At 42.6% G+C, this 21988-nt stretch overlaps 1 protein-coding gene across 1 annotated transcript; it reads right to left on the bottom strand.

Moving 5' to 3' along the window:
* Nucleotides 1–19437: 19437 nt before the first annotated feature.
* LOC124680343 lies at nt 19438–20982 on the bottom strand. The gene is made up of 2 exons (XM_047215414.1): nt 19840–20982; nt 19438–19692 (listed from the first exon to the last, which is right to left on the bottom strand). Exons 1-2 carry the CDS (start codon nt 20980–20982, stop codon nt 19624–19626), a joined length of 1212 nt encoding a protein of 403 aa, XP_047071370.1. The 3' UTR covers nt 19438–19623.
* Between the last annotated feature and the right edge of the window lie 1006 nt (nt 20983–21988).

Raw genomic sequence — 21988 nt, 5'->3', positions numbered from 1 at the left:
AAAAATAACCATTTTTCTTGCCATGATTAGCTCTGTCAGATTACTTTGGTCAAAACAATGTTTGGCATAAAACAACCAATGGCTCATTTTGATTTCTATTATTAAAAAAGTTATTTGAGAAACAAACACCCAAAGCCAAAGGGCATCTAAACACTGTTTTGAAGGAAAAAAAAAAACATGGAACATGTTGTATACTCCCACGTTTTGATGATGATCGACCTAGCAAGGCGGTATATCAAGAATGGTGATGCGCCATAGCAGCTTCCTTGTTTTCCGTGTCGAACATGTCCATTGTCAGCAATTATACTCCCTCCTGCCCATTGCATATAAGGTTTGGTCAAAGTCAAACTTCATAAAGTTTTATCATCTATATTGATAAAAAATACAAACATATACTACACAATAGTAATATTTGTAGAATTGTCATGAAATATATTTTTATATTATATGCATTTGGCATAGTAATTTTTTGTATTATTATCTATATTCTTGGCCAAAGTTTGTACATATTGACTTGCACGGAAAATTATGCGCAACATAAAATTAGCAGGAGGGAATACTACTCACTTGGTTACTCCGATCCATAGTAAGTGTCCTGATTTTAGTTCAAACACTCCCTCCGATTCATAATAAGTGTTGCGGTTTTAGTTAGTTTTAGTTTTGAAACGCATCAAGCAAGTCTAGACAAGTTGAACCTTATAGCTTATGCTCTTCCACCGGATCTGCGTGGTACTATACTAAGATCCATTGGCATGGACGCAGGGTGCAGATCTAGTAAAATTAACACACACATCTTCCACCGGATCTGCGTGGTAATATACTAAGATCCATTGGTATGGACGCAGGGTGCAGATCTAGTAAAATTAACACACACACACACACCTAAAAACTTTACCACTTGATCTCGAACAAAATAGCTATAGTCCAGAGTGACAAAACCGTACAGGTTGCTTCTGAAAAACAAAACCGTATGGTATATATATATATAGGCTCTCATGGCTGGTACAGAATAGGCAGCGGTGCATTCAAAAAACATCACCGCTCCATGCTCGTCCCTCGATCCAATGGAGCTATACACTCGACCTAAAATACTCGGCCTAACAATACGTACTCGGTACCCTGCAAAAACTTCTCGATCTAAACAAATCTACGCGCGCTTGCATATAGCATGCACGTCGTCGCCGGTCCGACTGGCGGGATCACATTTCACATGATGGAGCACATAGGCACAGTGCTGTGCGCCGCGTAGCCGTAGGGGTCGGGGTCGGCCGCCCAGCCATCGTAGCCTCCGGCAGCGTACGGGTACCCCGGCGGCGGCGGCGGCGGCGGATGGTGGGAGTAGTAGGCGTGCGGCGGTGGCTGCGGGTGAGAGTAGTAGGCGTGCGGCGGCGCCGCGCCCCAGCCGAGGTACGCCTGTGACGGGCCGTAGTGCGGCGCGGCCGTCGTCCCGGGGTAATGGTAAGGCGCCGAGCCGTCGCTGACGACCTCGGCGCGCCTCTTCACCTTGCGCCAGATGCGCCGCCTAAGCGCCCACGCGTCCGCCGTCCCGTGCACCACCACCAGGCCCTGCTCCGGCGACGCCCACACGCTCTCCACCCCTACACATGCAAAACCCACATATATCGATCAGATCGATCGGTGTAGGTGCATATCATCTTGCTCAAGATAGACATATATATACGAAGTGTACGTACCACGGAGCTTCTCGACGGCCTTCCTGGTCTTCTTCGCGCACACTGAGTCGTCCACGTGCATCCTGAGCACCACCGGCCACGCCGCCATTGCTCGATCTGCTTCTTCTTTTCGTCCTCGCGAGTCTCGGCTGGGAATGGACGACTGCAGTTCCTTGGTGGTGGTGCTTTTTGGCGCGGCGACTGCCTGGATTTTATAGGATCGCGGCGGCCAGATAACGGGAAAGGAATCCCCTTGCGATCGGATAGTTTGCCGTGGATTGGAGATATGTTGATCGGCATGGGATCAAAGTTTCCTTTTAACCTGACTCCTTGAATTTTGCTTTCCATCCACTGTGTGTGCTCGGCACGCGCGCTCGCGGAACGGGCAAGTAAACGGGGCGCACCGCCTCGGCGTCCTTCCTTTTTCCGGCATAGTTATTGTCGGTTGGAAATGGAGCACGTACTCCACCGCGCGCATATCCGATCGAGTATCAGCTGGTAACGTTAGACCATCTCCAGCAGAGGCGTCAAATCGCGGCGCCCTAAAATGATTTTGCAAGGTGCTGAACATTTCTCCTCCACCGAAAGCGATAGAAAGTCGCGCGCTAAAAATAGAAAACTAATGTGGAAGCAAAAGAGTGTATCGCATACTGTTGTCAGTGCAAGAGGAAATTGCACATCAGTACATAACACCGTTTATTGGTGCCATTTTTTTGCACGGAACCTAAGATTCTTTATTGCACAAAACAATAATCTGTTATCAACACATTAAAAATCGAAATAGGCATGTAGGGCCCACTACCAGCTTACCTGACCTCCACTGTAATGTGAATTGGCCTAAACCAAAAATGGATAGAAGTGATCGTGCCATGAGATGGACTGCCATACCGGAAGAAGATGCGCCGCTTCTCGAAAGTTCAGGCCAATTCCTTAGGGTGGGCATGACCAAATGACCAAGAGAGTGAAGCAGAGCTAACTGAGGAATTAGAAAAGGGCAAGTGAGGCAAATTCTCCTGTCCTTTTCTTTTCTTTTCTCTCGAAAAAAGGAGAGGGGAATCACACATATTGATTTACCACTGCCAGGCGTGCAGTGTAGGTGCACCTCATTGTTTCATATAGAAATGTCTTTCTAGCGTGCACGGGACCTCCCGTGCACGTTTCATCCATTGATTTCATTGTACTGTGCTTTGCGATTCGTGCCGCGGTATATCATTAAGTTTTGTTGTGTTTCGGAAAAATAATTTGCATTGATATGCAATGAAACTTGATGATATGGTGCACGGGAGGTCCTATGCATGGTACGTTTGCTTCTCTCCTGTTTCATACCTATCATGGGATCTATCGGGTGCGCTTGCTGTTTTTTCGTGTCCTCGCAAATTAACGTCCATTTTAAGGCAACTTATAGGAGAAACACATCAAGTCCAAACAAATTGAGGCTATATTTGGTAGAAAATTATTTTGAAATATTTCAGCAATACTGTAGTTTTTAAAATACCACAGTTTCAAATACTTCAATATGTTTGGTTCTGGCTTAAACCTGTATTAATATGTCGGTGCCTCTCAAAACGTTCTATTTTTGAAGTATTGAAAAAACAATTTTGGACCTCTTTTTTTTTCTAAAAATGAAGTATTGCTAGCCCATCCATTTAGTTATAGTATGGTTTTGTGATACACCAGTTTGAGAAAAAAAATTAGAGGGAATGCCATAAGGCTTGATTTTATTGATAATTTAACACACTTATATCGTTTAAAATTTAAGAAACTATGCCTCTCAATCTCATGTGAGACCTTTGACAGTGAATAAACTCCACCTTTGCAAAACCTATTGCCAGGATGGCACAATCATAAAAAATAGCACCTCATGATGTGTAGATGAGAACCCACCATCTTGCATTGTCTCAATTACATGGGAGTTATCTAATTGAATAATAAATTTATTGCACCCGATGTGTTGCTCTAAACAACAGCCCCTCACAGATAGCATAAGTCTCTGCCAACTGCCATGGCCGTCAGTTTTAGAAAAAAGTTTGTTGCTAAACTAGGCATCAGCTCGCACATTCTGAGTTAAGTCAGACACAAACCAAGTTTTTGTCAATGTGCTTCGTTCAAAATTACTTTGCATTTTGGGTTTAATCAAAGTCAAAATTTGTAAAGGTTGACAAAATTCCTAGAAAATTTTATCAACGTCTACGATTTCCAATTTATAGTATTATAATCGTCCCGAAGTTATATTCCTACAATACTAGATGTATTAGTACCCCCCCTCCTTGGCCCAATGTAGTGCATATGGGATTATTTTGAAGTTAAACAATGTAAAATTTAACAAAGTTTATTGAGAAAATTATTAATATTTATGATATCAGATACATATCATATGAAAATATATATCATGATAAATCTAATGGTATTGATTTGATATTTAGATGTTGATATTTTTCTAAGTACTTGATCAAACCATAATTGATTGACTCGAGATGTGACAAGCGAATTACGCGAGATGGGTAAAGCAGAATCAAAACACACTTTATTGATTAAAAAAAACCAGGAACCATAGCGGCGGTAGTCCGGAAAGAAAAAGGAAAACACAAAACTGTGTAGGCTCATGGCTAGCAAGGAGGCTCAGGCAGCGGTACAACAAAAAACAAAACACCGCTCCCTAGCTACTCGATGTCGAACCAATGGAGCCATACACTCTGACCTAAGATTGACTGATCGATCAGCTCACAAAAGATTGAGTGATCGATCTCCTCACTGCAAAAACTCTCCATCTAAAATCGAGCTCATGCATGCACGTCGATCGCCTCTCACATGATGGAGCAGGACGACACCGTGCTGTGCGCCGCGTAGCCGTAGGGGTCCGGATCGGCCCAGCCGGCGCCGTAGCCTCCAGCAGCGTACGGGTACGAGTTCACTGGTGGCGGGTGGGAGTAGTAGGCGTGCGGCGGCGGCGGCGGCGGCGGCGCCGAGCCCCAGCCGTAAGCCGGCAGCTGCGGCGGGCCGTAGTGCGACGCAGCCGTCGTCGTTCCCGGGTAGTAGTAGGGAGCCGAACCGCCGTCGCTGACGATCTCGACGGGCCTTTCCATCTTGCGCTCGATGCGCCGCCTCAGTGCGTACGCGTCCGCCGTCCCGTGCACCACCACCAGCCCCTGCTCCGGCGACGCCCACACCCTGCTCACCCCTGCATACTCACGCGTCAGATCTATCGGCGTATACGTCAAACTTGACTAAGATATACGACGAAGTGTACTGTACGTACCGCGCAGGTTCTCGACGGCCTTCCTGATCTTCTTCACGCACTTGGAGCAGTGCACGTCCATCCGGAGCTCCACCGGCGCCATTGCACTCCTTCTCCTTCTTCTTGATCTCTCGACTGTAATTGCGCTCGACCTCTCAAGCTCCGCCGCTAGCTGCCGGTGATTGCTAGGTTACAAGTGTCATGGCTCCGTTGGGCTTTATAGGGAGGCGCGGGGAGGGATCACCGGGAAAGGAATCGGTTGGCGTGATACGATAATTGATGCCGTCGATCGGAGATACGTTGATCGTCCTCGGATCGAAGTTTCCTTAATGCGCCTCCTTGAATTGTGCTTTCCATACTCTGCTGTGTTCGGCGAGGTCCCAGACGAAATGCGCTCATGCACATGGGTGCCAGACACGGATTTTCTAACGCAAACCGGTTACTACCGTGTCAATCTGACCACTGGTGGCCTCGCGATTCGTGCGAATTTCGCTTCATTTTGGTGTCTTTTTTTTTACAATCAGCCACATATATTTTCATAGTAACAAATAGTACATGGTAGAGATACACGAGCTGACTCCAACGATTATTACAAAATAAAGTCTAAAAAATACTAACAATTCTTCGAGGTCTTCAAAATTTTCCTTCTTCCAAAACATAATCTTGTACTCTTCTGAAAACAGCCAAAGATAAATAACGAACCATAGACCTGTAAATACCGATGAATGTTCTCACATAATTTTAATTTGAGCCGCAATGCCAAGGCTGCGTGCACGCGCGTAACCATTAAAGCAGTCATTCAACATCGGGAAGAGTACCAACACCAGTATGTCAGGGAATAACAACCGACTAGCCTTGTCGATATCGATGGAGAGCCGAGAATACGAATCACCATTGTCGAGGACGTAGCAGCCGGGACAAAAACTGCGAGGATAATCCTCCTCGCGGCAACAACGACAGAAGATCCAAAATCGATCTGGTGAAGTAAGATCTGAAGGCCCATACCTAGAGGATTGTAATCTTTCAACACCACCATTGACGTCGAAAGCCCGAAGATCACTTATTGCAGACGATGCCATTTTCATTGAGGAGAAACCAACAAGAAGACGACTACCAAAATTCTAACATAATTAACTGAAAACACTACTTTTATTGGAAACTCCACGCATAGATCGGGTTCTCCACACCTCCCGACGCTAGTGAAGCCGACCGGCGGAGGGGGAATCGATCTATGGAGGAGGCTGAAGTGGAGCCGGCTAGGGTTTTGGAGAGGCGGCGGCTTCACGTTGGTGTCTATTTTACTACGATATGGTATATGTATGATATTTATCAGATACAAATGATATTGTAGTCAAATCTTGTCATTTTGAGCACATTATACATATATTTCAAACATATTTGAATTAATTTAGTTGTTTTTCTTTAAATTAGCGCGAATCCTGGTATATATAAAAAAATATGAGATTTTACTATAAAAAAATATGTAAGTTTCAAGTATATGTCATATGGAGATGATACAAACTAGATATTGAAAAGGGGCGTAACATGAACCGCGAGGAGATGTACGGTGGCTAGATGCCCGGTAGAAACCGGCTCCGTTAGAAAGGACTTTCCCCGTGGGTGCCATACTGGTGTATATGGGTGGTGGTGGAAGCTAATTCTGCCTCCTTGGGGAATCTGCATACAATTTGCTGCTTCAGCCGTCTTTATCAATGAGGTGAATGAGACCGACTCTGATGAGTCGAACTGATGAGTCGAACCAGCGTGAGACTGATTCTGATGAGACGAATGAGTACTCTCACGATGAGGCGAATAAGGAGCAGCAAGTTTGGAAGCACTTTTTCTTGCGATTGACGACCTTCTCACTCAGTTATGACAAGAGTGGAAACCTGACAACTGGCAACACCCGCCGGATTTGTTACTACACCGTGCCCCAAGAAGTTACCGATTCCATGCTCGAGTATCCTGTGGCGTTCTGGATGTAAGACTGCTCATAGTGGGAGTAACATAGCTAGTAACATCACACATTTCAAGATATTTTAGTGACATGCATGGCATGCTAATAAATGAAGAAAGAGAATGAGATGGTAACTAGTCATGTTACTAGTCTAAGTTACTCCCCACTATGACCAAGCTAAGAACCATGATATGCATATGCATTTTTACTGTGTGACGCAAGTACTTGCCTGATGTAAACCCAACTTCAATCATATGCGTCATGTGAGGAACCCTTGGAGACTTGGATTCCGAGAGGGCTGATGTTTGTCTGTCTTTCAACTAAGTTTGTGTCCAGTCAAGTTTCACACCATTTGATTTGTATCATGATCCGTGGTACTTATGAGTTGCAACATGACTTGCGATTGAAATTTAATGACATTATCTGACTGAGAACGAAATTAGTTCTCAATCGACTGAGAAATAGTCACACCCTTTAACATACACTACCATGAGATTTGCTTAGCTTTTACTCCCTCCGTCTCAGTTTACTAGTCTTCCCTGTATCCCTAGGTCACCAATTTAACCTATATAATTTAAATTATATAATGCAAAAAATTATATAATTAGAAAATAAAACATCTAAATTTTCTAATGGTATAATTTTTATAATATATAACTAATGCTAACTTGATCAAATTTGCGACCTAGGGATACGCGCACACCTAATAAACTGTGAGAGAGGGAGTATGATGAAATCAATCTGTTGTCTTTTGTAAGGATTTGAACTTCTTGTTTCCTCGTTCATGTCCAAAGAGCATTCTGTCGCTTTCTTGAAACCTACAACCGATTTAAAATATTTTTTCGATAAAGGATGCTTTATTACTTTTAGAAGCAATTACATCCAACCTCTGCATAACCATTAGTTAGCATGTCCAAAACATGGTTCTAAGCTTTGTTTCTGAATAGAACTTATAACTGCGAGACGCTACGAGGCACTAATGGTTATGTACTACTCATCATTAGCATAGAGGTTGATAGACCAAGAATGCAAAGATGACCAATGTTTTCAACACGTGTGACACACGAACGAGGCAGGCCCCGTCAGTGCACAAGGACTGCTTGCTGTACGTAGGTTGACACCATCACTGGCCAAAACAAGAGCTTGCCGCAGATTATGTTCTGGAGCGGCCACACTGACTTCATATTAATTATACAAACAAACAGAACGAGACGTCAAGACAGGAAAGAGATAACCCAAGAAGAACCGATGGCATATACAGAGTTCACAATATTTGATCAGAGGATTCAGCAACTGAACTTATCACGCCTAGCAGTAACTCAACTGCTGCACTAGTATAGGAACAAAGGCCAAAGCATCTCCTGAAAGTAAGTGAGACTAAGAGATGAACCTTCACATACATTAGCAAAAAATGGCTTCCTTTGCATTCCAAGTCACATATAAATCTCTGTAAAACAAAGCAGAGGTTCCAGCACCTAACCAATTGTCACAGCAAAATCTAAAAGAAACTCCATTGCCATCTGGTACCCCACCATGGCAGCAGAGCTAGCCCACAAAACTGCTTCCCAAAAAGAAGATGCATTAGAGGACAACAAAAATAACTGGGTGTAGCAGTGTGACCATACTTGAAATCAATAATGTCTAAGTACAATCTTGTTCTATTCTACTTGTCCAACAAGTGATTAGTTTATTAATCTGCTTATTGGTCTATATACACATTTCATGTTTGTGAAGACCCCAAATTTAAACAACACCCTTTTACGATATTACTCTTGATCACATATAGCTAAACATACTTTGACTGTAATCTTAGATTAAAAATAATTCAATCACCCAAATCACAGCAATTCTACTTACAAAGTTCTTATACACCAGATTCACTTTTCAACCCTAGCACAATTTTAAAAATTACAGTTTAATCCCTGCTCACAATTGCTTAGTAGCAAGGTAAAAGCCAACTCACGGCTAGCCAAAACCTCAGACACTTGTAAAAATGACAGCTAGGAGGAGTACAAATGTAAGCCCGCATGCACACCGAAGCCTTGCATGCAGACCAACTGGCTCCTCCCCCGAAACCGACCTTGCCATCTCTCTGCTATAAATAGCCAGTTCCTTTCGCTGTTCAACATTTCGACCGCAACACCAGAGCTCCACCCACCACCCCTTCTCCACCGCATCTGGACTCTCTTCATCTAGCATTCTTGTGTTGGGTCTTTACCGATTAATCCTTGCTGGTGGTTCATCAGGTACTAGCACAGACACCCGCTTGTGCTTTTACCCTTTTCATGTAGCATTCACTCTGCTCTGAAATGTAGTGGTGGAGCAGAATAGATTGATTTCAGAAAATATGACTAGCATGCTTCATCTTCTTCACTAAAATCTGTAATAGTTAGAATCAATCCAAGATCTTACATCAGTATGACAACTAATGCATATTAATTAATTTTATATATATTGCACTTCCTCGTACTGAAATTAATCTGGGACTTGCCTCTGTATTGTGCTAGGCTGGGTCTGATCCAAGGAAATTAATTAGGACCTAGATTCAGTTTTAGAGTTGTATTGCACTCCACTAGATCACATCAATCTTCTAGTATGATGCTCTGGTTTGTGCCAGCATGTATGCTTGCAGCTACTGCTAGTAGTATACTGGTACGGATACAAAACAAAAGGGAAATCGGGGAAATAGAGTTCAGAATTAATCTCATCCATGGAATGACGCCCATATCCAAGCGACTGTATCGCATATCCACGGGAGAACTAAAGGAATTAATAAAGAAATTAAATGAGATGAAAAAAAGGTTTAATTCAACTAAGTGTGTCCCATTGGCCGGGTCGCCCCAGCCTTATTCACCGAGGGAAAGAAAACGAAAGTAGTTTTCTTTGTTTCGACTATCGAGGCTTGAATGAGGAAACCATTAAACATAAGTATCTACTGCCCCAGATAGATGTTCTGTTTGACCATTTAAAGGGAGCACGTGTGTTCTCGAAAATAGATCTCCGGTTTGGATAACCCCCAATAAAAGTAAAGGAAGAGGATATACCAAATACCACTTTCATTACCCAATATGGGCACCACGAATTCAGAGTTGTTCCATTCAGGCTCACAAAGTCCATGGACACTTTCATGAACCTAATGAACTTAGTCCTGATATCTTACCTGGATAAGTTCGTGGTAGTATTCATTGACGATATCCTCATATACTCTCGAAGTACCGAGAAACATGCCGAACTCCTTCGTAGTTTGGTTAAAACCTTGAGAGAATACAACTTTCCGCCAAATTCAAAAATGTGAATTTTGGATAGAGGGAGTGGTCTTCTTAGGACACGTTATATCGGGAGTAGACCCTTCTAAGTGGAAGCAGTGTTGGTGTAGGAACCACCAACCAATGTAACTAAAATTTGTAGCTTACTTGGCCTAGCGTGATATTATCGACAAGTTATTGAGGGGTTCTCCCAAAAAGCAGCTCCTATCATGAAACTTCTCAAAAAGGGCAATCCTTTTAATTGGAATGAAGTGTGTGAGAATAGTTTTCAAGAGCTAAAGAAACTACTCACAACAACACCTATGTTGGCTCTTCCCATACCAGGCAAAGCTTAAACAATTTTTTTGCGACGTCTCTCGAGTTAGTTTGGGGGGTGTGCACATGCATATGGGAGGGTCATAGCATAGGCCTCTCGACAGCAAAAAGCCCCATGAACAGAATTATTCCACCCACGGCTTGGAATTAGCGGTCGTGGTTTTTGCCTTGAAATTGTGGAGGCACTACCTGTATGGAAATCGTTGTGAATTATACACCAACCATAATAGCCTCAAAAATATTTTCATGCAGAATAAGTTGAACTTGAGACAAAGATTACAGTTATAACTTATCAAGGATTACGACCTTGGTATTAACTACCATCTAGGAAGGGAAAATGTGGTTGTGGATGCTCTTAGTCAATAAACCTCACGTAACCAAATGGAGAACCCAACCTTTGATAGACACCCGATAAAATGAGTTGGAAAGGATGGGAGTTGAGTTCGTGCATAAAACGACCGAACACATCCTAGCATCATGAATGGTCATACCCTATGTATTGTACCAAATAAAGGAAAAACTAGTCAAGGATAAATTCATCGGTGAGGAAAAGCTAAAGGCCAATATTCACAATTCTGAGTTGAACACGGCGGATCACTCTGGTTTATAACCCAACTGTGTGTGCCAAACATATCCAAAATTAAATAAACAATACTTAAGGAGGAGCATATCACCCCATACAACATACAACCTGGTAGCACAGAAATGTACCGTAATGTTAAATCACCCCATACAACATACAACCTGGTAGCACAGAAATGTACCGTAATGTTAAAAGTACATTATGGTAGAGAAATATGAAGAGAAAAATTGCTCAATATGTGGATGAAGGTGACACTCGCAAGAGGTTCGAGGATGAACACCAGCGACCATCTGGATTATTATAACATCTCCCTATTCCTCAATGGATAGGGGATGAGATCCATATGGACTTCATCACCGGCTTTCCCAAGACCAAGAAAGATATAATAATTAATATGGGCTATAATAGACTGGCTCACAAAATATGCACACTTTATCCCTTTTAGTCGATGGATTCAAAAGATTGTAGCTCTACATGGGACACCATCAAAAAAATTGTCAGATCGTGGATCAATGTTCACATCCAAGTTATGAGAAAAAAAAATACAACCAAGTTCTACAAAAATAAATAAATGCAAGAAGCATTGAGAACTAAACTGGAATTTAGTACCGCACTAATGGTCAAGTTGAGAGGGTAAAACAAATTATAGAGGACATGCTAAAAGCTTGCGTCCTTGATTTTGGTAACTCATGGAGCACACATCGACCCTTGGCCGATTTCGCCTACAATAATAGTTGCCAAGCTAGTATTGGTATGTCCCCATTTGAGGACTTATACGACCGAAGGTGCCGAACCCCAATATGTTGGGTAGAAACTGGAGAGAAGAAACTCCTACCACCCGACTTGATCCAAGAAACCGAGAAGCAAGTTCACATAGTTAGAGAGCGATTAAAGACGTCCCAAAGTAGACAAAAGAGTTATGCGGACAAGGGCAACGTAGTCAATATCAACATGGTAATCGAGTTTGTATATCTTAAAGTCTCGCCAATGAAAGGAGTTAAGCACTTCGGGGTACAAGGAAAATAAAGTATCGATATATTGGACCGAATCAAGTCTTAAGAAGGAATAGAACAATTACATATATTTCATGGTGCAATGGGGAAACCATCTGGTGCGATAAAAACATTGGGAAAGGAGGATGATCTAAAGGAAAAGTATCCCCATCTTTTCAAGGTGCAACCCTAAATTTCGAGGACGAAATTTGTTTTAAGGGGGGAGGGATGTGAAGACCCCAAATTTAAACAACACCCTTTTACGATATTACTCTTGATCACATATAGCTAAACATACTTTGACTGTAATCTTAGATTAAAAATAATTCAATCACCCAAATCACAGCAATTCTACTTACAAAGTTCTTATACACCAGATTCACTTTTCAACCCTAGCACAATTTTAAAAATTACAGTTTAATCCCTGCTCACAATTGCTTAGTAGCAAGGTAAAAGCCAACTCACGGCTAGCCAAAACCTCGGACACTTGTAAAAATGACAGCTAGGAGGAGTACAAATGTAAGCCCGCATGCACACCGAAGCCTTGCATGCGGACCAACCGGCTCCTCCCCCGAAACCGACCTTGCCATCTCTCTCGCTATAAATAGCCGGTTCCTTTCGCTGTTCAACATTTCGACCGCAACACCGAGCTCCACCCACCACCCCTTCTCCACCGCATCTGGACTCTCTTCATCTAGCATTCTTGTGTTGGGTCTTTACCGATTAATCCTTGCTTGGTGGTTCATCGGGTACTAGCACGGACACCCGCTTGTGCTTTTACCCTTTTCATGTAGCATTCACTCGCTCCGAAATGTAGTGGTGGAGCAGAATAGATTGATTTCAGAAAATATGACTAGCATGCTTCATCTTCTTCACTAAAATCTGTAATAGTTAGAATCAATCCAAGATCTTACATCAGTATGACAACTAATGCATATTAATTAATTTTATATATATTGCACTTCCTCGTACTGAAATTAATCTGGGACTTGCCTCTCGTATTGTGCTAGGCTGGGTCTGATCCAAGGAAATTAATTAGGACCTAGATTCAGTTTTAGAGTTGTATTGCACTCCACTAGATCACATCAATCTTCTAGTATGATGCTCTGGTTTGTGCCAGCATGTATGCTTGCAGCTACTGCTAGTAGTATACTGGTACGGATACAAAACAAAAGGGAAATCGGGGAAATAGAGTTCAGAATTAATCTCATCCATGGAATGACGCCCATATCCAAGCGATCGTATCGCATATCCACGGGAGAACTAAAGGAATTAATAAAGAAATTAAATGAGATGAAAAAAAGGTTTAATTCAACTAAGTGTGTCCCATTGGCCGGGTCGCCCCAGCCTTATTCACCGAGGGAAAGAAAACGAAAGTAGTTTTCTTTGTTTCGACTATCGAGGCTTGAATGAGGAAACCATTAAACATAAGTATCAACTGCCCCAGATAGATGTTTAGTTTGACCATTTAAAGGGAGCACAGTTTGACCATTTAAAGGGAGCACGCGTGTTTTCAGAAATAGATATCCGGTTTGGATAACACCCAATAAAAGTAAAGGAAGAGGATATACCAAAGACCACTTTAATTACCCAATATGGGCACCACGAATTCGGAGTTGTTCCATTCAGGCTCACAAAGTCCATGGACACTTTCATGAACCTAATGAACTTAGTCCTGATATCTTACCTGGATAAGTTCGTGGTAGTATTCATTGACGATATCCTCATATACTCTCGAAGTACCGAGAAACATGCCGAACTCCTTCGTAGTTTGGTTAAAACCTTGAGAGAATACAACTTTCTGCCAAATTCAAAAATGTGAATTTTGGATAGAGGGAGTGGTCTTCTTAGGACACGTTATATCAGGAGTAGACCCTTCTAAGTGGAAGCAGTGTTGGTGTAGGAACCACCAACCAATGTAACTAAAATTTGTAGCTTACTTGGCCTAGCGTGATATTATCGACAAGTTATTGAGGGGTTCTCCCAAAAAGCAGCTCCTATCATGAAACTTCTCAAAAAGGGCAATCCTTTTAATTGGAATGAAGTGTGTGAGAATAGTTTTCAAGAGCTAAAGAAACTACTCACAACAACACCTATGTTGGCTCTTCCCATACCAGGCAAAGCTTAAACAATTTTTTTGCGACGTCTCTCGAGTTAGTTTGGGGGGTGTGCTCATGCATATGGGAGGGTCATAGCATAGGCCTCTCGACAGCAAAAAGCCCCATGAACAGAATTATTCCACCCACGGCTTGGAATTAGCGGTCGTGGTTTTTGCCTTGAAATTGTGGAGGCACTACCTGTATGGAAATCGTTGTGAATTATACACCAACCATAATAGCCTCAAAAATATTTTCATGCAGAATAAGTTGAACTTGAGACAAAGATTACAGTTATAACTTATCAAGGATTACGACCTTGGTATTAACTACCATCTAGGAAGGGAAAATGTGGTTGTGGATGCTCTTAGTCAATAAACCTCACGTAACCAAATGGAGAACCCAACCTTTGATAGACACCTGATAAAATGAGTTGGAAAGGATGGGAGTTGAGTTCGTGCATAAAACGACTGAACACATCCTAGCATCATGAATGGTCATACCCTATGTATTGTACCAAATAAAGGAAAAACTAGTCAAGGATAAATTCATCGGTGAGGAAAAGCTAAAGGCCAATATTCACAATTCTGAGTTGAACACGGCGGATCACTCTGGTTTATAACCCAAGCTGTGTGTGCCAAACATATCCAAAATTAAATAAACAATACTTAAGGAGGAGCATATCACCCCATACAACATACAACCTGGTAGCACAGAAATGTACCGTAATGTTAAATCACCCCATACAACATACAACCTGGTAGCACAGAAATGTACCGTAATGTTAAAAGTACATTATGGTAGAGAAATATGAAGAGAAAAATTGCTCAATATGTGGATGAAGGTGACACTCGCAAGAGGTTCGAGGATGAACACCGGCGACCATCTGGATTATTATAACATCTCCCTATTCCTCAATGGATAGGGGATGAGATCCATATGGACTTCATCACCGGCTTTCCCAAGACCAAGAAAGATATAATAATTAATATGGGCTATAATAGACTGGCTCACAAAATATGCACACTTTATCCCTTTTAGTCGATGGATTCAAAAGATTGTAGCTCTACATGGGACACCATCAAAAAAATTGTCAGATCGTGGATCAATGTTCACATCCAAGTTATGAGAAAAAAAATACAACCAAGTTCTACAAAAATAAATAAATGCAAGAAGCATTGAGAACTAAACTGGAATTTAGTACCGCACTAATGGTCAAGTTGAGAGGGTAAAACAAATTATAGAGGACATGCTAAAAGCTTGCGTCCTTGATTTTGGTAACTCATGGAGCACACATCGACCCTTGGCCGATTTCGCCTACAATAATAGTTGCCAAGCTAGTATTGGTATGTCCCCATTTGAGGACTTATACGACCGAAGGTGCCGAACCCCAATATGTTGGGTAGAAACTGGAGAGAAGAAACTCCTACCACCCGACTTGATCCAAGAAACCGAGAAGCAAGTTCACATAGTTAGAGAGCGATTAAAGACGTCCCAAAGTAGACAAAAGAGTTATGCGGACAAGGGCAACGTAGTCAATATCAACATGGTAATCGAGTTTGTATATCTTAAAGTCTCGCCAATGAAAGGAGTTAAGCACTTCGGGGTACAAGGAAAATAAAGTATCGATATATTGGACTGTATCGAGTCTTAAAAAAAAGGAAATGAACATTGCATGTAAACTAAAATAAAAAGGAAAGGAAAATAAAATAAAAAGGAAAGGAATAGTTGCATGTAAACTAGAATTGCCGCCACACTAGTGCTGGGCTAGACTGGGCTTTGACCGCACCTGCACAGAACCAAAAGACTGATATGGATGTTAAACTATTTTTTTCTTTTCGGTGGAGATGGACATGCACATTTGATCTGGTTTGATGCATGTATGCATGCCATCTCACAGCACGATGGGTGAGTAGCACACTAGCATATGCTTGTTAGATATGTAAATGGATTTGCCTAGTTTAAATGCGCTGCCTACTGATTTTGTTAAGTTAGCTAAAATATTGAGAATATTTGTGAAATAAATATTAGGATTCGATCATGGAAATTTAGGAGACGCTGACGGTGTTTCCGAGTCGGTCGGAGCGCTGCCAGGCAAGTCGTCGGACTCCTATGTTTTGCTAAAATGTTTTATGGGTTACGATTTATTCCAAAATCTCGCGTGAAAACCAAATACAAAGCTTTTGGCTTTCTAAATGAAATATGAGAAGTGGGTTGGAAAGATCTGCCGATTTGGCGAATGGACCAGATCCGGTGGTCTGTATGAGGTATGTCATCAAAACCCGGACAGGGTTGTGTTTTAAATATTTGGTGGGTAGAGGAGCCGGAATTGGTGGAAGCATCCCGGTCAGGGTTGCCTTGGAAGTCAGGCTCCCTATACGCAGGGATTATCTAATCAAAACATAGCCAATTGGCGCTTACTTCAAAAGCGGCGCAACCCGTACTGACCATAGACCTGGAATGGGACAGGCTTAACCGATTAACCATGCCAAGTAGCCACCTCTGCACGGGTGAGAAGGTGACTGTAGCCGGGTAGGTACAGTCACCCTAGGGCGAGACCGCCGGTTAGGGGTCTCGACCCGCGGGCCTTTGGTGATTAAGGCAAGGTGGAAAAGCAGAGGTGGTGTACGGGCTGGCTAAAGGTTTTGGTCCCTTGGTCTAGTTGTGCGCCGTGGTAGCGCATGAACGAAATTGACCAAGTGACGCTATGGGCAAAGCAGTACACCTCTGATCAGAGTAAAATGTGATATCACTCCCAGCTTCCGGGTTTGGAAGTGCGTCGTGTGGGTCTTCCTCTAACACAGGATGTAAGATCCCACGTTGTCTGCCGCCAGTAGATTTCATAAATAAAAATATGGATTTCCAACAAACGGGGAATTGGGGAATTAGTCTCTAAAGTGTTGTCGGTCGGACGGCTCGGTGGCTACCGAGCCGTTGAGTTTTTATTTGCCCCTTTTAATCACACGCCACCCCTCCACCCCCGACGACTTGCGGAGTACGTATTTTATACGTGCTCAGCCTTGCTTTCTCCGTTGTTTTCAGAACCCGTGATGTATGACAACTCTGAGGAGGTAGAGACCAGTGCTTATGATGAATCTGGCTCTTGTGGTGATTTTGACTTTGCTGAAGTGGAGTATGAGTATGGGGAAGCCGATGTCCAAGGCTATGAGGAGTAGATTTATGGCTTGTGGATCAAGTGGGTGGGGTTGGGTCGTCGGTTAAAGTGACACTTTGTGTGACGATGTAATAAAGGACACCGCTATCAAACGGTGAAAGTTTCCACTATGTACATGCTACTGTTCTCCTTGGCTGGTCCTGGCGCAACTCTGAAGTGGCGGTTTCCGTTACGTTTGACTTAGCCGGACGTAACGGGGCGTCACAATGTTGATTGGGTCTGTCTCATGCATGTCCGATCATCAAAATCAATGATTCCCAGCTAGAACATTTGGTTCAGTTCACAGTGTGCACTCTGCAGTTGAAAAATTAATAATATTTCTCTTGCACCTTTAAATGGCATAGCATGCAGCAAAACATCTTTTAACTTATCTACTGCAGGAATGTGCAGTCAGGGATAACCAGTCAGCAATTATGCTCCTTTGAATATCTGCAAGATTCTGTCGAGGTGATAATAGTCCAACCTCCAGCCTTTAGTGGAGAAGGAAAGCTACCAGAAAAACATGCCCTCCACACTGAATCCGGAGAACATTGCCGATGCCAGGAATACTCAAAATGTTCTTAACAAAAATAAGGAAAAAAAGTTCCAACACGGAGTAGCCGGAGAATGCTGCAGTGAAGGGTTCGGCTAGGATGACAACACAGAAAGAGCCCCGGACACTGTGTCAACATTCAAAATATGTTCCTCCCAGATGAAAGACTGCAGATGCACCTTACAAAAAGAGAGATGAAAGAGCAGAACGCAGTTGAGAAGCTGACAAGAAAGAGGAAGAGTGGAATGTGAAAGAAAACTGCCACATCAAGGAAGCAAAGTCACCAGGAGTCCAAATCTAAATTGTCAAGAAATTGTAATTATCGATGATCCAGAAACATCATCCACAAAAAGAGAGAAAATGGGCCTCCTTCCGTAATGCAGCCTAGAATTTGTGATGCTACACTAATGAACACCAAGGAATGCAATGAAGAGCACAGTTGGATTAAAAGAGTACAACAACAGCTGTGTTTTTCCAATGAGACAAGCAGGAAATTAAACTGCAAGATGCTTACTTACTTGCTTGCACGACCATCCCCACATTTCTGGAAGAAAAATCAGTGGTTTGATAATATTAAGTAGATGAAGATCTGCTTGATAATTAGTTGCTTCAGTTGGCCCAAAATAAATCATCATTCTGTATTGTTGTTTCATCTTGATTAATAAAAGCCTATCAAAATGCTGCAGTTAGTGATGTGGCCGGAAAGGTGTCTTCGCTTTTCATGACTGTCTATAAATAGGCACAAATTATTCATGGGTTTTGGTGCTAGGCTTTGCGATATTCCACTACAATGTTTTCTTGCTGCAGTTCTAATAAGCAGTCGAGAGAAGTCATCAACAAGACGAAAACGCTAAACAAATGCCCAAAAGAAAGCCATAGTCTAACTCCAATGTACCACCAGTGTCTCAACAGTCAGTTAGCTAAGTAAAAGATGGTTATTTCCAGAAGATGTGAATAACTGGTAATATTTACAAGGGTTAGTAATCATACTGAAAAAAAACATACACTTTGGTTTTTTTTTCTGTTTAAGGGGAATACACTAAAGTGAGTGGAGTGCTGGCTGTTTGTTGTTGTGTGAATATAATATACAGAATATGCCCTTGAGAGCTAGTGAAATGTCCTTACTGAGAATGAGAAATTCTTAGTCCTGTACTCAGATAATGTGTCTTGTTGCTTTGAGAAACCATTTTGTAGTACACAGATAATAGAAAGCCAATTAAAAAAAATAACGGGACAGTAACAATCCAATCCTGTAATTTGTATCAATGTCCAACTTTATTTGTACTGAACTCTGTAATACGTAGCTTTGTCTAATTTTTATTCAGGCAGTGAAGAATGCATATTGTTGTTGGAACCAACATCTACGGGGCAAACATTTTATAGATAGAAAATAAAACTAATGTACGGTACTTATTCACGTGTATGCATGACAGACAAGAGAACAATAAATCTTGCTCATACAAGTATATCAGAAAGAAGTGGTCTCTCAGTTAATTTAAAAATCTTCTGGTCAATAGATGACAATAATTTCCGTACCAGCTCAAATGATATATATAGTGGGGTCAAGAATGATATACTTTTCTACACAAACAATGTGATCAAGTGAAGCAATCGGCTAAAAGATCATCAAATTCGGCTTTACAACAGCAACATGGTCAATATAGGCTGACCAGTAAAATATGGTTAGCCCTGCAGGATTGATCTTCAAAAGATGTCATTTACTCAAAGCTCTAGCACAGAGCTGGAAATGATCAAAGCTAAGAGTGGAGTACTTATTTGGACATATGGAAGTTCACAGATTATTGCTCAAAGAAAGTACACAGATGACTGGTTGTGATTCCTAAAAACATCCATCGTCTTGATTTATTCTGTAAATGACTAAACTAACCAGCATCCCATCCTAATACTATAGCAAACCATGAGCTCATAACATACTGATTAATTAAGTGTACAACAAAATAATACGGATTGAGTATCCTTGTTCTTAGTCAACCATCTTAAATCTGAGGGTTCACCTTGTTGCACACCAAGGAAGAAGGCCACGGCATGATGTAGGGATAGGACCACTCCAGTTCGTATTCATAGAGAGAAAATATCTTTTTCATCTCTTCTTCTTCAAGGCAGAGGGAGAAGAAGTCACAAAGAGGGACAATGCCCGGCTCCTCAACGGCCACCCAGTGTAAGTGCAGAGAGCCCTGCTTAACTGCCACCAGGTTCAGCGTGGATAGATCCTCCAATTCAATCTCCTTGTCCAGCATCCATTTCTCGACGCGGTCAGCATCGGCTCTCCATACCCAGACAGCAATCGTGTTCTCCTCATCAATTGCGCAAACCATGCAGAGCTTGTCATCCTTGGTCTCGCCAACCACAAAAGGTTTCTGCCCATACATGTACGGCGGCAGATCCATGGAAGAGAAGTGCAGCGTCGCGGTGTCGAGCACAATCACGCAGTCGTGCCTTGGCCAGTAGACGCGCCCATCCACAAGCTTACCAGTCCTGGGCGGGAGGCAGTGCTTGTCGTCCTCAGGATGGTCCTTGTTGATGGCCGCAGCCTCTGCCCACGGCAAGACCTGCCACTCTCCGGTGTCCGATGAGAAGACGACGGCGCGCACCTGCAGGCCGTCCTCGTGGACGCAGACGAGGCGGAACGACCCGTGGCGTTCTTCCGGGGGAGACAGGATGTAGAGCTCCCGGACGGCCTCCGGCGGCGAGGAGATCCGGTGCAGCACACCCGCGAGCGGGTTGTAGGCGGCGAACAACCTGTTCTCCCAGTTGTGGAGGAGAAGGTAGCCGTCGCGGCAGTTGGTGATGTTCCAGAAGCCTTGGTCGTCGGGGACCCTGGTGAGGAAGAAATCAGAGCCGCGGACGACGGCCGCGTGGTCCTTGTCGGCGCGGCCACGGAGGGGCACGAAGGAAGGGATGTCTCCGACGCGGTGCCTGACGAAGAGGCCGAGGAGCGGCGGCGGGTGGAGGTCGCGGAACCGGGGGCGGAAGGTGGGGAAGGAGCGGACGGCGTGGAGGAAGGTGCGGCAGGAGCAGGCGGCGCGGACGAGGGACGGCAGCGAGGGGAGGCGGACGAAGATCTCGAGAAGAAGGTCGTCGCCGATGGTGAATATGGTGGTGGGAGCGGGTTCCGGCGGCGGCAGTTGGGAGGCCATGGCTAGAGCGAGTCAGATCAATCACAACGGATTGACCCGATGCCAAACCTTTTCTTTCCACGGTAAAGAGGAACTATATGGGCTATATGATGCTTTCCAAGGTGGGCAGCCCACTGCAAACAATCGGCCTGGAGAAAATACAAAAAATCCATAACATTCTCTTTTGAGACAAAACAAAACAAAAAAAAACAAAAAAAATTGTAGAAATCAAAAGAAAGTCCCAAAATTTACAAAGTTAGATTAGATCTAACTTCTCTTGGTCGAGTGAACTAGTTTAAACGAAATTAGCCCATGTGTATAGGATGTAAGAAACCCAAAAAATAAAAAATACTCCTTATACACATGTGGACATGGGTGTAGGCCGCTTTCGGGAAGTACTATTTAAAAGGTTTGAAAAAAAATAAAAATAAAAATTTCACGTGCGTATTATCTTGATAGTTACTCGTACCAATTCTCAAGTGAAAATATGGCCATATGTGGTATACAGAAAAAAGAGAAAATTGCAATTTGTATTTCATTAAACAGTACAAATATATTCATTATTTTGTTATTATTATGTAGGTCACATACGTAAAAATGTTTTTTAATTATGCAGAGGCTAGATATAATGGTTATCTTAAATAATAAAGCGTCTTTTATCGAAAAAAATAAAGATGGTTTCAGGGCCGTACAAGAAAATGGCTATCACTAAAAGATATCAACTGTTCCATAATATATAGTACAATAATATAAACCGTGGTTGCCCTCAAAGATAACGAATAAAAGGACCGTCAAGTTTGATGGTTCTAGATTAATAGTCACAAACTAGCGGTGCAATAGTTGGAGAGTTTGAACATGTAAAAGAACAACAATTCGATCGGTCACCAACGGCTATAAACACTCATGTGGTCTTAATGTAGATGAATGTACTACATATATGGTCAAATATGCTGGAAACTAGCGGAAAGTGTTTTTGGCTTTCGAACTTCAGTGCTCTCGCTATTAAAAAAATGTTTATTAGTTATTT

The sequence above is a fragment of the Lolium rigidum genome, unplaced genomic scaffold, assembly GCF_022539505.1.
Source record: "Lolium rigidum isolate FL_2022 unplaced genomic scaffold, APGP_CSIRO_Lrig_0.1 contig_13061_1, whole genome shotgun sequence".
Taxonomy (NCBI): domain Eukaryota; kingdom Viridiplantae; phylum Streptophyta; class Magnoliopsida; order Poales; family Poaceae; genus Lolium; species Lolium rigidum.
The sequence above is the reverse complement of the archived record's forward strand: the minus strand, read 5'-3'. Positions and strand labels throughout refer to the sequence as shown.